This window comes from Lytechinus variegatus, chromosome 1 (assembly GCF_018143015.1).
Source record: "Lytechinus variegatus isolate NC3 chromosome 1, Lvar_3.0, whole genome shotgun sequence".
Classification (NCBI taxonomy): Eukaryota; Metazoa; Echinodermata; class Echinoidea; order Temnopleuroida; family Toxopneustidae; genus Lytechinus; species Lytechinus variegatus.
Window position 1 is genome coordinate 16,079,954 of NC_054740.1, and position 16,757 is coordinate 16,096,710.

General features: G+C 35.8%; 1 protein-coding gene across 1 annotated transcript in view; it reads right to left on the reverse strand.

Moving 5' to 3' along the window:
- Positions 1–2,575: 2,575 nt before the first annotated feature.
- The window catches only part of LOC121407251 (erythroid differentiation-related factor 1-like), a 55,687-nt gene continuing 41,505 nt past the window's right edge, over positions 2,576–16,757 (reverse strand). Inside the window, exons 14-22 of the mRNA XM_041598230.1 lie at positions 15,816–16,548; positions 13,882–14,067; positions 13,113–13,313; positions 11,808–12,031; positions 11,036–11,194; positions 8,800–8,952; positions 7,857–8,004; positions 6,521–7,169; positions 2,576–5,847 (exon numbers count right to left, since the gene is read on the reverse strand). Coding sequence (XP_041454164.1) covers positions 5,712–5,847; positions 6,521–7,169; positions 7,857–8,004; positions 8,800–8,952; positions 11,036–11,194; positions 11,808–12,031; positions 13,113–13,313; positions 13,882–14,067; positions 15,816–16,548 — 2,589 coding nt within the window. The 3' untranslated portion in view covers positions 2,576–5,711. The remainder of the gene's footprint in view (positions 5,848–6,520; positions 7,170–7,856; positions 8,005–8,799; positions 8,953–11,035; positions 11,195–11,807; positions 12,032–13,112; positions 13,314–13,881; positions 14,068–15,815; positions 16,549–16,757) is intronic.

The window sequence follows — 16,757 nt, forward strand, 5'->3', positions numbered from 1 at the left end:
GTTCTGAAGCATTATGTCTTTTTATCATAAGTATCTATTTATAATAAAGATTGCCATATGAGCTATCAATTAGGAGATATTTTATTAATTTTCGATAATTAAATGACAAATGTGATAGCTTCCCCACTTTTTGTCTTGAAATGCCAAGTTAAAGATTTGAATTCATTTTTTTTTCGAACTTTCACCATTCTGTTTTGATACATTTTTCTTTGACACAAATGATTTTTTTCTATTGGGATGACTTTTAATAATAAAAATCCCATATCTTCTCTCCAAACTCTCTTCTCATCTTCCTCTTTCTCTTGCTCCTTCTCCCTTTTAATTCAGTATTCCTATATGTTCATCTACCTGTCCATTCTCAATTTCTCATCTAGATAAAACTTTGCTTACATTTATTTGAAAACATCCATCTGCTTTCTTCAAAAATTTGCCAAAGGATTTCCAGAAACACAGGTAATACATACATAATTTCATGCAATCATTATCAAAATCAAAGAAATATAGCTGAAGAAATGCCACAAGAAAATACATTAACACAAATAAATTGATGCTCATTCATTTTATAGTTGATATATTCATAATGAGAAATCACATAAACATCATCCTGTGCATATTAACATTTCAGCAATGTTTTTAATCTGATTTCTGATTTCTAATTTCTAGGAAAACTTTTCAAGTTTCTGAATGCATGTTTAAATTGGCCAAGTAGTAGTACGGCCAAATGGCAGATTTCTTTGTAAGCCATGAACTGCATGCTCTAGTTTGTTTCATCAAATATTATAATAAGCATTCTTATCATATCCTCTAATTACAGGAAAATAAACAATAATCTAATTATTGCAATATATATTCCATTCACAAGGTGAACTTTTTCTGTATCTTAATGGTTTTATCTTTATCACGCATTTACAGTTGAGGCCAGAAGTTTATATACACCCAGGAAATTCAAAGAAAAGTTGACATTTGCCAAGCATCATAAAATTTACTGTATCTTATAAGATATTTGAGCTATCATGACAAATTTGATATCTAAGGAGACAAATTTGAAATTAAACAAATGAGTATGTCATGTTCCTTCATCACATTGCTTTGTCATCAGGAGCTAAAAACTATTTAGGTGTCAATTATTTCCCCCCAAAATACAAATTTTAGAAAAATTCAAAATAAAAAATGGACAAAAACATTTCATATTTGTGCTAGTTACTTCTCAACACAAACAATTCAGATTACACTTTTTTTTTCAGTGGTGACATATCATGAAAGAAAATGTAATATGAAACCATAATTGTAATAACAACAGAAAACCTTTGACATGAATATTACTTTTTTTCTTCAAAGAAAATTCTACCTGAAATTTACTTTAATCTCAACGGCATACCAGTCATGTGAAGAGCTTAATACGCTCTTTCCTTTGATATCAAATTTGTTATGGTAGTATTTATATTTCTGAAGATTAAGTAAATTTTGCAATGTTTGACAAGAGAAGTTGACGTTTCACTAAATTCCATGGGTGTTTGTAAATTTTTGGTCTCAATTGTATCTATTGAGCAACTTAAAACTGATATGCTGAGACTTTTTGAACTCTACTTTTATTGACAAAATATCTTTTCTCAGAAAATTAGACCATCTTTATTGTGCTTGAAATACAATATTACACGAGAAATTGACCTTTAATAGCATCACATACATTTCCAGAGAACAATCAGAAACAGTAGAGAGGAAGCTGCAATTTACAAAGTCATTGTGCAAACTTGAAAAGAATACTCCCACGAGGATATTGCCAATTCACATATCCATTCAATGATTTCAAATATTTGTACCAATTTACTTGTTTGTCTTTGTATTGTCTTTTCCATTAACTGCTAAACATAACTCATGCAGACTAAACACATGGGCTATCGTATTCCAGTAGTTATTGGTTCAGGTGAGTTATTGGGGTGAAAACTATTTTCTCTGACCATTGGACATCTCCAAAACTTAGTAGCTTAAATTTCTTCAATGCATTCGTGCAAGACCAAGCTGAAGTGAATGTAGAAAAACAAAATCAAGATCGATAAAATTCAACTGTACCTCAAGGAAGAGTTAAATCTCCCAATTATTAGCTCTGGAGCTTCAGATCCACCTTCCTCAGAAACAAATCTTAATCCTTCTACTTTTCATTGTGCAAACTGCATTAGCTTGCAATCCTGCATTACAGGTCTGACCAAGGAATTGAACTGTCTAAGAAAAAAATATTGAATGTGCTCAGACAGAAACAAATTTATGTCTACAAGAGGTCACTAAACTACGAGAGAAAAATAGGATTCACGAACAAAAACTGAAGAGAAGACAGGAAAGAATCTTGGTTCTGAAAAAAAGAAGTGAAATGTTTGAAGGGAAAACTAAAATATAAATTAATGAAAAGATCATCTCTGCACAAACAAACTATCAAACTGAAGAAAAAAGTTCTCAAACTTTTCAGTAGGAAAAGCAAGGCAAAATATTACTAAAAGAAAAAAAAACAAGAGTTATGTCAGATGCCATCCTCAATGCCAACGCAGCTTTCAAGGATTGAGGAACTAGAAACTGAAAATGAAAACTTATTGAACTTGAAAAGAATAAAAAGATAGAGACGATGCAAGACAGGAAGACATAAAATACCAATGTCAGAGAGTGCATTTATCACTGCATTAGCCATCAAGTCTCCACAGAAAATATATCCCCCTTAATTAAGTTTGTAGTTGAAAAAATGACAAGGAAACAGGTCTGAAAACTACCCGATGCATCGACTTGTTCTAGGATGATCCCAGAAATGCGTCAGCTTTAAAGAAATCATGTCGGAAAAGATCTTGAAGACAGCAATAACACCACAATAAAATATGATGGAACAACAAAAAAGAGAAGGCATTTTGGAGAGGTGCAGATTGCCAACAAGAACAAAACATACACAATTGGAATTCATGAAATGCCATCAGGAACAGCAGAGTCTTATGTAGATGTAATAAATGATTCTGTTGAAAGTCTTCACTCTCCATCTCAGTCATGCAACATTCTAGGTAACATATCAAATACGATGACGGATCGTCACATTGTGAATAAATGAGCGAACTCAAAAATTCTTGAAAAGTCTGAGGGCTATCTTAATAATTTCTATTGTGGTATGCATCCGCTTGATACTTTTGTGAAGACAGCTGAAAAAACGTCAAGTCATGGGAGGAAAGAGTGAAGATGGATGATGCATCTCTTCATAGCTTTCGTTCAAGGAGCTGTAGTGAAACATTTGCATTTGTGCAGTCGCTGTGCAGATTATGCCTCAAGGATGGTGTTGGACTACCAAATGAACTAAGAACTTTTCTCAGAATGAATGGCATCAAACCTTTTTGGAGCCCATCATTGGAAACAGATTCCACATCTATTTTCGTAATGCAGGAGCTTGCTTCTTCCTCCAGCCAATTATAGCAAACTTTCTCACAAAGGTATGGACAGAAAATCAAAATGACCTTCAGTGAGCTGTTAAGCATGATTTAAATCTAAGGCACTGCATGATTGGTTGTCGCACCCTTGGACTCATAGGGAAATACTTAACAGGACCATGGATGAGACTGGTAGAAGCATATTGGTAATGAGAATTTAAAGGGCATTAGCGTACAAAGTGGCAATCGGACACGGGTCATCGGAATATCCAAAACTCCCGCTCTACCGACCGAGCTTTCGTGCATTGAGCCATCGTCTCTTCATATTAAAACTACTGCCCCAGGGAAATTGGTTACAGGGGGAAAAAACCAAAACCCTGATAATGAAGTACATGGACTGTAGGAAAGTTGTCCCTTCCACTTGTCATAATTTACTTACCCAGTTACCAATTTGAAATTTACATAATCTTAGGGATCTCAATTTTAAAACAGCTATAACTTTTCTATTGCTTCTATGATTTGTTTCAAATACCGGTATTCACCATTCTGTTTTACTAATTTTTCTCCTCTCTTCTGTTTCTGCCAATTCTTGCTGTTGCACTCTTCTGAATTTTTTAAAAACTTTTACTCACATTCTAATTGTGTTTTTTTTCAATCCTACAAACCATGGGTTATTCATCACGTTTCTAGTCATGATAAAAACTTCGGGGGGGGGGGAATAGAATTAGAATAAGAGAATTGTATGCAAGCCTAATTTGTCTGCAGAATTCTGAAGAATCTCATTTTTAAATAAATTGGCAATCATTGTAAATAACTCTCTTAAACTCTGAATTAGAATATAATTACAGAGTATATTCTTAAATAGCTTAACTTTATCCATTCACTAAATTAGATGCACTATGTGTTGAAATGTTGGTCTTTCTCTTTACATATAATACTGGCCTAAAAAGACAATTGATGATAATATAAATCAAAACTATTCAGAGCCATTGATGTCATAATAAGCAACTTAGACGATATTACAGAATGCCATTGGTTAACAACAAAATGTATAGCATAAAGTTGTTCTTTTTATACTTCCTGTCTGAAGGTATTTTGGTTATTGTATCTACAGTATTTACATCTTGCATGGGTGAAATTGGTATAAGTTATGGAAAGCTAACAATGTCAAAAGAACATAGTGATTGGTCAAAAAGATTATAATGTATAGGTCAATGTTATCTCTCAAAAGCACTATACTCTGGCATAATGCAATCAATCTAAACAATGACATTGTTGGATTTCCATAGCTTATACCTATATTAATCATGCAAGATTGATATATATATTCATAACCAAATACTTTCAGACAGGATCTTTGCTTAACTTGAAAAGAATGACTTCCATTGTAAAGTGATAAAGATAAGCCTGATGTCTTTCATTAAACAGTACATAAAGTGTTCCAAGTCTTTTCAAAAACATTAAATATGGCAAGCTATATTTTATTGATTATAATTTTTAATCACATCAGCTGAAAGTTGAAATATGCAATTCATTTCTCAATGATAAAAAACCTAAATTCAAGGAAGTATTTTGGAGGTAAAAGAACAACTTTAAGCAATACATTTGGCACTTCTTGAACTGGACTAATACTTAAAAACATACATATAAAGAAAAATAAATATCAAGTCTGTGGCCCTAATAGTTTCAGTCTGAATATGTTCGAAATCGATACTGGACATAAAATTCTTCCATATATTTTTTCATGTGCTAATTTTCAAAGAGATGAATAACAATAATTTTCTTTTCATGTGTATCACAATTCTCATATACTAATACTTGACAAATAGAATATTGCACAATAATTGTAATGCCTTTAATAATGATGGTAAAGAGAGGTGTCATGCAACTTGTCACTGTATACATTCTGCATATGAATATCCATTACACAACAACCAATGTAATATCTCTAATAAAAGTAAATTATACTAGCACATAAAGTCGCTTGCATTCGCTTTATCAGAGGTCTCTGGGTGTTCTACAGTAATGCAGCATACTAGTTGTGCTTTAAGCAGATGAACTGTTATTAAAACCCAGTTCATATTAGACTACAAATTTTCAGTGAAATTTAAGCAACATTTTCAAGGTGCAGCAACTTCTTTCTCAAAACAGGCACCTGATAGAGCCTAAGCACGCATCTCCTTATTCTGTCCATTTTTCATTCTCTCTATCCCTCTCCAACTCGGCTTCTGTCTCTCTCTCTCTCCCTCTTGACCTATCATCCCTTCTCAAAAATATTTTATGTTTTCATCCACTTTGCCTAGATATCTTCATCTACTGTTATCTATGAGTAGAAGCAATGTTGCATATATCCTGAAGTCTTGAGCTTAGGCTAACTTTATCAGAGCCTGCTGAGCTGTGAAGTCTGCCTAGAGATGAGCTGTACATCTTCTTGTATCGATCTTCATCATTGGAGCTGCATTAAAAAAATGAAAGCAGGAAAGAAAAATAGAATTAGTTTTTAATTAAACTGAATTGAATGATAAACTTACATGTATTATAAAGAAAAATGAATGAGTCAGAGAAAGAGAAAGAGATCTATAAATCCCTTTTTAATAAACAGAATAACACTTTTTTCTATACATATTAACCTTTTCATAACAATGGCAAAAAGAAGCTGCTAACAAGTCAAGAAAGTATAAACTATTCACATTCATGAAATAAATCATCAAACACTCATGGATATACTTGGTTGTTTGCATTAATAATAATTATGGTGTAGATTTAAAAAATACCCCCCCCCCAGTCAAACAGGCTCATGGAAATAAATCTTTAAAAAATTATAAAATCTCTGTGTTGGAGCTTATGAAACTATGAAAATTGTTCATTTATGTAAAATATCTTCTCTACAGTATTGCCTGCACTAAACATAATGGTATCTTGACTATCTTCTGCACATAAAAGTGAAACATACAATGTAATAATTTCCACTTCACATAATATTCTATGATAAACTCATTTATTTGGAAAAACTGACAAGTTTCTGTAATTATCAAAACTGACCTCTGCGAAAACTACCAATGAACTTAGTTAGATTTATACCAAATTGCCATAACCCTCTCATCATAAAATAAGAAAGCAACTCTCACCCATGCTTGCCACTGCTAGAATACTTGACAAGATAAAGCAGGACAAACTGAAGACGACTCTCGAAGATAGTCAGCAATCTCTTGACTTCTTCAACTTCTGATTTGGTACCGTCAATCATGTCCTCCTCTCCTACCTTCGCTCCATCATCGGCTCCACCTACTGCTCCTTCTGCTTCAGCTCCACCTCCCTCACATGCAGGATCTCCAACAGCTCCTTGGAGCTGATCTTCCCTTGATGAAGTTTCATTAGTCTCTTTCCCCAAGGGTAGATCCTCAGTAGTTCTTTCAAGTCCTTGACTTGCATCATGTGCCACTTCTTCAGATAACCCTTCACCTTGTCTCAGAGGAGACATTCTGGGCACAGTCTTTGACCCTTCTACAGCTTCACATCCTTGCTCCTCTTCCCCATCAACCTTTTCGAGGTTTCCTGTTTCCTGTTCCTTGTCACTCTTAATGACGTTCTGATGAAGCCCTACATCTTCCTTCTTGGAAGCTGCAACATCCTGCATCACAGATTCTGATTTATCTGCAGTCTTTGCTACTATTTTGTAGCTCAGTTTTTCCAACTGAGGGATGATGTCACTACAATTAAGGATGATGCCTAGTGCAGTCTCTAGGGTCTTCAATTTGGGTCCTTTGCTTGTTTGAGCTATTAAAATGAAATAGAGTAGGGTCCTGATGCATAAAACCTCATATAAGTGACAAGTTACAAGCAACGGTTAAAATTATTGAAATGGTGCGATTCAATTGTAAAGAGAATATTTGCCACAGATTAATTTTATGTCAAATTTTATGAAAGAAAGGGAGAATCATTGTAGGGTGATGATACCTGCTCATTTTCAATCTCCTTAAGGTGGTGTACAGCAATCTTACAGTATTTGTACAGATTCTGAACCAACATTGGGTTTAAATTTTGTTTAGCAAGCATCGTACAATCTCTGTAGTGCTTCTGTATAGCTTTGCCTTCAGCCCTCAATGGTGTCTAACACAAGAAATCATATGATGGATGGGAATATTGTAAGCACAATAATCTCAGCCTGTAGCCATTAACATTGTCATTAAAAAAATGCAGATTAATCTACTGTACAATGAACATGGCAAATGTAATCAAGGCATTAATCAAAACCTTGCAAATAAGTTTCTCAGGAACTCACTCAATCAGTCAAAGCTGTAAAAAAGAAATACAGCCTGGCAAGGACTGCATCCAAAACAGCTTCTATGGTGTCTACAAAAAAATAATGATTTACAAATATACAAAAATTTTCTACCATCATATCAGCAAACTATTTGCAACTCCTAAATACTTCTTGACATGGGCAAAGGCAGGGACTCTTACTTTCAAACTGATGTTCCAGCAATGCTACTCTCTCTAGCTCAACCCGGATTAGTTCAACAGGACGATCCATCTCCTTGAAGAGTTTGACAGCCTTTGTGTAGTGAAGCTCAGCTAGAGTCTTAGTGTGCTTCTTCTTCATGTGAGAGGACTAAAGAGAGAGAGACAGAGACAGACAGACAGACAGGGTAAGAGAGAGACAGGCAGAGAGGGAGAGAGAGAAAGACATACAGGGTAAGAGAGAGACAGACAGAGAGGGAGAGACATACAGGGTAAGAGAGAGACAGGCAGAGAGAGCAAGACAATTAGGCAGAGTGGGAGAGAGATCAAGGAATGATTAGGGGAAATGAATAAGGGAAAGAGATGAATCATTTTTGAGAAACAAGTAGAAAGCACATTTAAAATCCAACACACGTTTATAATATTTGCTAGTATTAAAAGTTGAAACAAACTCTTACAATATAAATAGCATTGAATGACACTACAACAAGAATAAAGACAACTACATTTGAAATTTAATGAAAATGTAGATTATTCTTTAATCTTATTGAAACTAAACCAAGGTACATATTTATTATGCTGCAAAGAATTAAATTGTTCGCAAATGAGCTAATTATAGTGAGGAAAATACTAACAAGACTTGCCAGTGGGGGTGTAGTAACACCATAGATCAAGTCTATTGAGAGGCAATCAGATACAAGACTTGCCAGTGAGGGCAGAGAGAATCTGCCTATGCTGATAGACCCTTGTCTGCTGGATGATGTCACCTCTGTATCACATAAAAACATTTTTGTATGTGGGGACCTTTTGCTACTAAAACACTGCTGAATTGGGCTCTCCTCCTATTTGAACTGTCATGGACGTGCATCTATTGCCATTACAATGTATATTTTCTATGCATTTTTATATGATTCTGTAAATAGAGCAAATAAACTCCTCAACCTACCTGACTTCTAATTGAATTGTGATACATGGATGCAAGCCTGTGATGGATAGTAGCTGCCCTATACTGATACAGTGGATGTCTACTAGATGATGTATCCTCTACATCGCAAAGAGTTAATGCTTTGCTCATGAACTCCAACACATCCTTCTCAATCTAAATAGAAAAAACAGGATAATAAATGAAAGGCTTCATTTATACAGAGGTATCGCAAATAATTGCATTTATTTATTTATATATTTCCTCTCCACTTGTGGGCTGGATGGCCCTCTTCAGCAACAGGCTGTACTTCTGAGGAGTCGAGTGGACACATGTAAAACATACAAAAATGTACAAAACAAATATATGTGGATCAGGAAACTGGCTGGGAAAGGTCTTGTTAGAGTTAAAGTTCAAAATAAGAATACTTTTCCTTCCCCATCATCTCCAGATTATCTGTTTTTAAATTGTGTGATTCTAAAAATGCTAATTACAAGTATGGGCTGAGGAGAGTTATGAAAGAGGTTAATCGGAAGGCCAGGGAGGGGGGGGGGGGCAAACGGTTCTTTAAAGTTGGTTATTCTAAGAATGCTAATAACAAGCATGGGCTGAGGAGAGTTATGAAAGAAGTGAATCAGAAGGCCAGGGGGGGGCAATGTTCTTTAAAACTGGTGATTCTAAGAATGCTAATAATAAGCATGGGCTGAGGAGAGTTATGAAAGAGGTGAATCCGAAGGCCGGGGTGGGCGAACGGTTCTTTAAAGGGAAACCAAAACCCAAGATAAGAAGCAATCTTACAGGAAAGAGTAAAATGAGAGGAACCATTTAAAACAATTTTTATCAAAATCAGTCGTGAAATAAGCAAGTTATGGATGTTTTCAAAGTCTTGTACTTTTTATGGGGATCCTCAAATTGGCAAACATGCTTCAAAATGGCTGATTTTTGGGACAACTCTATTTGTTTTGTACACAATTTTTCAGATTTCTTTAATATCTTTAAAATTGCATACTGCCTCATTCTGAGCATAACATGTCATGGGAAAATATAATTCACACCACATACATTATGTCAAGGTCAAGAGAAAATGATGTGAAGTATGTAAAAAAAGAAAAGAAAATCTGAAAATTTGTGTATAAAACAAATGGAGGGTTATCCACAAAATTAGCCATTCTGAAGCATGTTTGCCAATTTGAATATCCCCATAGAAAGTGCAACAATACTTTTAAAACGCCCATAACATACCTATTTCATAACCGATTTTGATGAAACTTGTTTTGAATTGTTCCTCTTGTTTTACTCTTTCCAATAAGATTGCTTCTCTTCTTGGGTTTGGTTTCCTTTAAGATGGTGATTCTAAGAATGCTAATACTAAGCATGGGCTGAGAAGAGTTATGAAAGAGTTAAACGGAAGGCCAGGGAGGGGGGGGGGCGATGTTCTTTAAAACTGGTGATTCTAAGAATGCTAATAATAAGCATGGGCTGAGGACAGTTATGAAAGTGGTGAATCGGAAGCCTGGGGGGGGTGAACGGTTCTTTAACCCTATCTAGCCGGGGGGAGGGGGCCTTGGAGGCCCCCCTCAACGATTCGCGCAATATTTTCGCCACGCGAAGTTTTTTTACCGCGCCGCTCCCTTAATTTTTCCTTTTAAGTCTTGCGCAAATTTTGAGACCAGTTTTGCAACGTTATGTAAATTGCTCAAAAACGTGATTTTGTGTACAAAGTCAATGCAAATTGTGTTTTCAACCAAAAATCATAAATGTATGATTATTTTTAGTTTTGCTGGTCTAAATGTATTAATTCTATGCTTTTTATGATCTCAGAAGAGTCCCAAAAAAATTTCATTGAAAAAATAATGAAAAACAAAAGGTAAAACAAACACAAAGAAATACATAAGAAATTGCAAAAAACAATATAATACATAGGAAAATGATTTGATATCGCAATTTTGTTCATGTACACTTGCTAAGAACACCACAAAGAGTTTCTATACCAAAAATTAGAACATTTGGAGCTTTATTTTGGGAGTTAAAGGAAAAAATATGATTTTGCCTACTAATTAAGCATAAATTAGCATAATCACTTAATAGCAATTCGCATGAAATAAATTGCTATACAATTTTGTAGACTATGTCAAAGACTACCGTACAATTAGATGGTAAGAAATGAATCACAATTAGTTGGAAATTTTCACATTTTTGTGTAGGTTTACTAAAAAAAAAAGTGGGGGGGAGATGAAGTTTTGATGATGATGATCATTACCTCAGCTAGAGAGGAGGTAGCTACTGGAGGTTGATCCTGCATCAAACATGCCATGTTGAAGTACGTAGAGCAGAGCTCCCACGAAATGGAATCCCACAATGTAACGTGTCCGCTCTTGTGGCCAAGGATGTGAAGACCCCTTGCGTAACACTCTGCTGCCTGGGAATGATGGGTAATCAGGACAGAAATCCACATCACAGGGTGGTGTATTGTATACCATGCAATGAAACATGGACTGGATTCATTTAAGTTTCATGGCTATAAAACACAAAAAGCTTTCAGCAATTGGCAAATGTAACATTACACTGAAGAGGAATGTATTCACCACAGAAAAAAAAGGCAAAGAAAATATACATCTTACATAAGCTATTTAGTGAATAAATTTGCATGCGTAATTATCCAAGTCGGTGTACGAAGCATATGATAATTTTTGTGACCGAGCACCTTACTGACTGAAAACAGCTGGCTTTGACCCCATTACTTTTGCATATCCTTCAATCTTATTCCAATATTATAAAGGTGGACTGTGAAGTACATGGAAAATTGCACATGCTACAAATGTCTCGTAACATCTAATGTACTGAAAGAACTAAGAGTTATTATTTAATTATTGTTGGGATTAAGAACAATACTTAGGAGGGGCCTAACAAGTTACAATAACAACATGGCCTGTGAAAAGCCATTCTATCTAACCTGGCACCAACCACCACTGGAATAACAGCAAACGATGACAGCAATCGGAATATTATCAGGGGGGGCAACTTTGACATACCTTTACATAATAGTGCTTCTCCTTTGGGCTAAATTCTGAATTTGGTCCCATGCTGCCCCCTGATGCATAGCTCTGTGCACATAGCCTCATAAGACGCCCCATGTTACAATTGAGAAGAGCCACATTAATTGAATCTGAGACTTCCTCAAAGGACTTCACACCAGTGTCAAAACAACGATAACTCTCTTTCCATAGCTCCTGTTCAAATGTACTGGGCATTGAGTCTGAATGGGAGTATACAGAACACATTATGCTCATTCACACTGCAATTAAATTATACAGGATTAACAGATATTCATTCTTATTTTTTGTGAGGCATGTACTTTACATTAAATCCAAAATTGTATAGACACAAATCAGAATAAGACTTTATACAATATTGCATCAATAATACCTTGTTTCATGAATCAATTTTTCTCACCAATCAAAAACCTAAATGTAAGAGGAGAAGAGGCAATATAACAAATTCCTTACAAAAATGCTCCTTACTTTTTCCGATGTTTTCCCTGCAAAATAAACCAAACACAATAAACAGGGCCTTCTAACAAAATCATATCACATACATGTGGAAGTTCCAAATGAACAGATAATTGATCGAATTTAACATGTACTTTAGAATATATTCATTTTCTGAATGAAGTTTGAGATAAATCTGACTTGGTATAACAACATGAAAATATGATTATACATTCCACAAATTGAAGGTTTCACGTGGCCTGCAAAAAAGTGTTTTTTTATTAAAGTGTTTACTAGATCATACTAGTACATGAGACACATTCCTCTAAATCAATTTTCTATATTATAAATTATTTCTAGATGCTAAGTTATATTTCTATATTATTTGCAGAAGTAATTTTTTGTCTACATGTAAATGCATCTCTAGGCCTATCTACTTCATTTTTTTGCTCTCTTCCTTTGCATTCTCTTTTTTTCAATGTACAATATTTCGTGTAAGAGTACATGTATTCATATATTTGATTTATGTCTTGGGAGCGGCATGTGTGGGGGCTCATGCCTCCGCACAACAGTGCTAAATTTCACTTCTGTGCCCCCTGACCAACATGCCATTCCCACATTTCTTTGCATTTTCGTATAATATAATTTTTTTTTAAAGTAAAGTGGATGTACTTTTTTATATTGGTCAAATAAATAATAATAATGATAAAAACCATCACTGTTCTTGTATTTTAATATTTGTGCAAATAGGGCACCTTAGGCATATTTGTGTGTGGTATGCACACATGATAGTTATCGTTATTATTCATAGTAATATCATAAATTATCATTATCATCATATTCAATCACCTTTTACTGAAGCTAGATTAGCTGCAGTGTTCATGAAGAAGACGCCTAGTTCATTACAAGCATTCCCTAGCTTCTGACCAAGATTCCTCCTGAATGCTTTCCCCTTCTTCACCTTATCATTTAGACAAGCTTTATAACATTTGATGCTGCATTCCAAACATTCTTCCGTCTCTGTCAGGAATTCTGTTGCCCACTCGTAATCTTAGCAGGAAGAGATATGAGAAATATTAGCTTATTCACTACTGTATTTTCTAAGGCCACCGCACACCCTTCAAGTGGTCCATGATCTGATTTTGGAACAAATCACATTTTGCTCATTTTCTGACAATGTGAATGAAAAGTATCATTTTATTTGAGGTTCAAGTTAACTGAAACAATACAAATGTGACAATTTTGGATGATTGCAAGCCTTTATTTTGGAGTAAAGGACAAATAAGTTTAAAACCGTAGCCGATTGTGCGATTGCTATGACAACATTATGACTAGATATTAAATTTGCTTTTATTCTAACAAGGATGGTAGCATTGTCACAGATTTGAAAATAGGTTTTCGTATGATGATTTTGAGCATTACACAGTAAGATATTCCATGTCTCAATAATAGCACCAAATTCTATTACGCTTTCTTCCCCGGGTCACAGGAAAATCATAAGATGTGTGGTGGCCTTTACTTTCTTAATACAGGGATCAAAAGATTCACATGGACTAAAAACCATTTCTTCAAGAAATTAAACAAAGACATAAGTATGATTTATGGAAGCAGGAAGTACCTTGAGATGTCTGCTGGATGATGGCCGTTTCTAGGATGAAGGTGTCAGTCTCTGAGATGTTCTGATAATCTTCATGGTGAAGATGATGGTTGCTAGGGTCATGGGTCAGCAAGAGATGGGAATCACCACACATCATTAGAACATTGTAAATATTGCTCTCTCCATCAAGGATTGACCTGCAAGCATCTGTATTCATGATGAAATAAAAATACATACACTTGAAATGAATTTGTTCCACTTTAACATCAAATAACATATATACATGTATGTGAGAAATATGAAATAGTGCATGTAAAGACTTAATTGTTTGACATGAGAAACAGAATATAAAGAAGTGTATCAGTGCAAGAAGTAAGGAAATAAAGACAGATAGGAATAGGCCTACACTATAAAGCAATATAGGTATTGCTTCCATTTCATTACAGAATTCTAAAAAAATAATAATTTGCAAAAAAATCTGTGATAAATCAGCAAAAAATAACATACTGAAGATCATTCCAGAGATGCCAACTTTTGGAAATCAGAATTAGGGAGGATTTGCAACCGCCACCAAATGATGTGCGCATAGCGCACATCTCGAGCGCGGAGCACTCTACCCTTGCGGCCGGGGTCCAGGGCCCGCATTAGGGCCCTGGAAGCTCTGGGTTTCTAGATGCTCTCTGGTGCAATCTGACCCTTATTTTGGGGCATTTCACATGTTTTGAAATAAACATTGTTCCCACTTTTTTAACATTAAAAATATCAAATATGCATTTTCACATGTAAATAAAAAATGAGGGGACAAAAGAAGTACCTGTTCAACAACAATAATAAGGATGAATTATCACTATAGGCTATAGGCAGGTTATGTTCCACTATAAATCCAGTAAAGAAAAGCTCAGCGCTGGTCCCTTGCTTGGTGAAATAAAGACAACAGCGTACTAGTGGAGCTCGAAGATCTTGTCATCGCAATGTCCGTAGGCCTATGCCGTTTGCTCCCGAACGTTAAGTGCTTCCGAATTATCATCACGGCCTCCCTGCTAAACTGAAATGTCCACGCTGCAAATTGTGCAAAATGCATGGTAAATTCCTCTTTCCGACTTCCGACACAGGTACTGGAGACTGTATTCAGTCTTATACTTCTGAGACCATTTCTTGGTCTTCTTTTGTTGATTTTCCGCCATTTCGTGTCAATATCAACCCATCAATACGCCGAAATCACACACCGATATTCCACCGCACGACTCGACAAATCCAGTGGCCGCGAGCGCACACGCCTCGCGAAGCTAGCCGGGCCTACCGGCCTGGTGCACAGTGGATTCCCATTGGGCATATCACATGCACCAGCTTTTCGCTGCTCCTTATTTGTCTACTTTTCACACAGAATTTAGTAGCAGCGAACGTAATGGAGTTACTACATGCTAAAGTTAGCAGACGATACATGTCCTCCCAATCCAATTTGATCAATGCAAAAAAATCGTAATTTCGGGAGGATAAGGATGGTAATCGTAAGGGCGGGAGTTGGGATGAATTTTCGGGAGCCTCCCGATGAAATCGGGAGGGTTGGCATCTCTGTCATTCTAGGGCTCCTTCAAAATATGGTACATGGAATCAAGAAAAGGATCAGAAAAGATCATACTGATATAAGGAAAAATAAAAAGAGATATACTTCCTAGCAGAGAGACAAGCTGAAAGATAAGATAGAAAGGGAGATAGACATAGAGAGGGATGCAGACAGACAGAAAGACAGACAGCAACTCAAAAAGAGAGACCAAGAGAAAGGCAGAAATGTAGTAACACGACAAAACTAAAATAAACAACTGTCAATAAAAGAGGAGACCATCATCATATTGACAAATGATACTGTCAAATTAATTGAGAAAGAGAAAGTATTAATCTAGTGCAACTAATCATGCACAGGTATTAAAGGGACTCATCGTTTTTTATTGACTTACTGAAGCATTTTACTGCCAGCTGTGCCATGAGAAGTGTCCTGCCATGTTTATGTTCCTCCCATGTTAACCCAGTCAGGGTGACGTATGCCTGGTAAGCCTTCTCCAGCAATAGCAACCCAGATGTCTCTTGCCAAGAACCTTGAGGAAATGGTTTCTCCTTGGCCACTGCCTTGCTTCTCCTTCTTGGTGAGTGGTCAGTCTGCACAAGGTCACTGCACTGTCCAGCTCCACCCTTCAGCTGTAATTGGTCACAAGGATTCCCTGACATTTCACCAGGATTTTCAATCGATGCATCTTGTTTGATTGTAGACTGAAGAGACAATTTATTAGATCCTATTCCACTGCTATCTACATGTACCTCTTGACTGGTTGTCTCCAAGGATTTCAGAGCTTCAGTTCTTTGGACTGATCTACCAGCCTCCTTGATATCATGTGCAACTTCTCCTCCTGTAGGCATGCACGCATCAACCAAACCTAGCGTCTTTGTCCGAACTTTACCATGAGGTAAATTTCCTTCATGACCATCCCTTCCGCCAGTCCTATCTGGTGATCTTTGCTTCTCTGTTTCTGGTTTATCTCGCAGTGGAATTGCTTTACCAGTAGGTAAGGAGGTCCTTTCAGGGGTTGAAGAGGGCAAGGGAAGTGGTATAGCACTATGTGACGGTGAAGATGGTGGTGATGGGTATGTAGTGGTAGTAGATTCAGGGATACTGTTCTTTATTGCATCAAGGCCCTAGAAAATTAGTGTATCAGATAAATAACTTGAAACATCTTTCTAAAGAAGTAGGTTACTTTAGAGGAAAGGGTATCAAGCAAAATCTGCTTACTTTTAAACTACATTTATGTTGGAAACATCAATTGTGACAATTGTTTCAAGCTCACAAATTCTTGCTACAACTTCTTGCTTTTTGGCTTTTCTTTTTTTTACATGATATTTCCTAT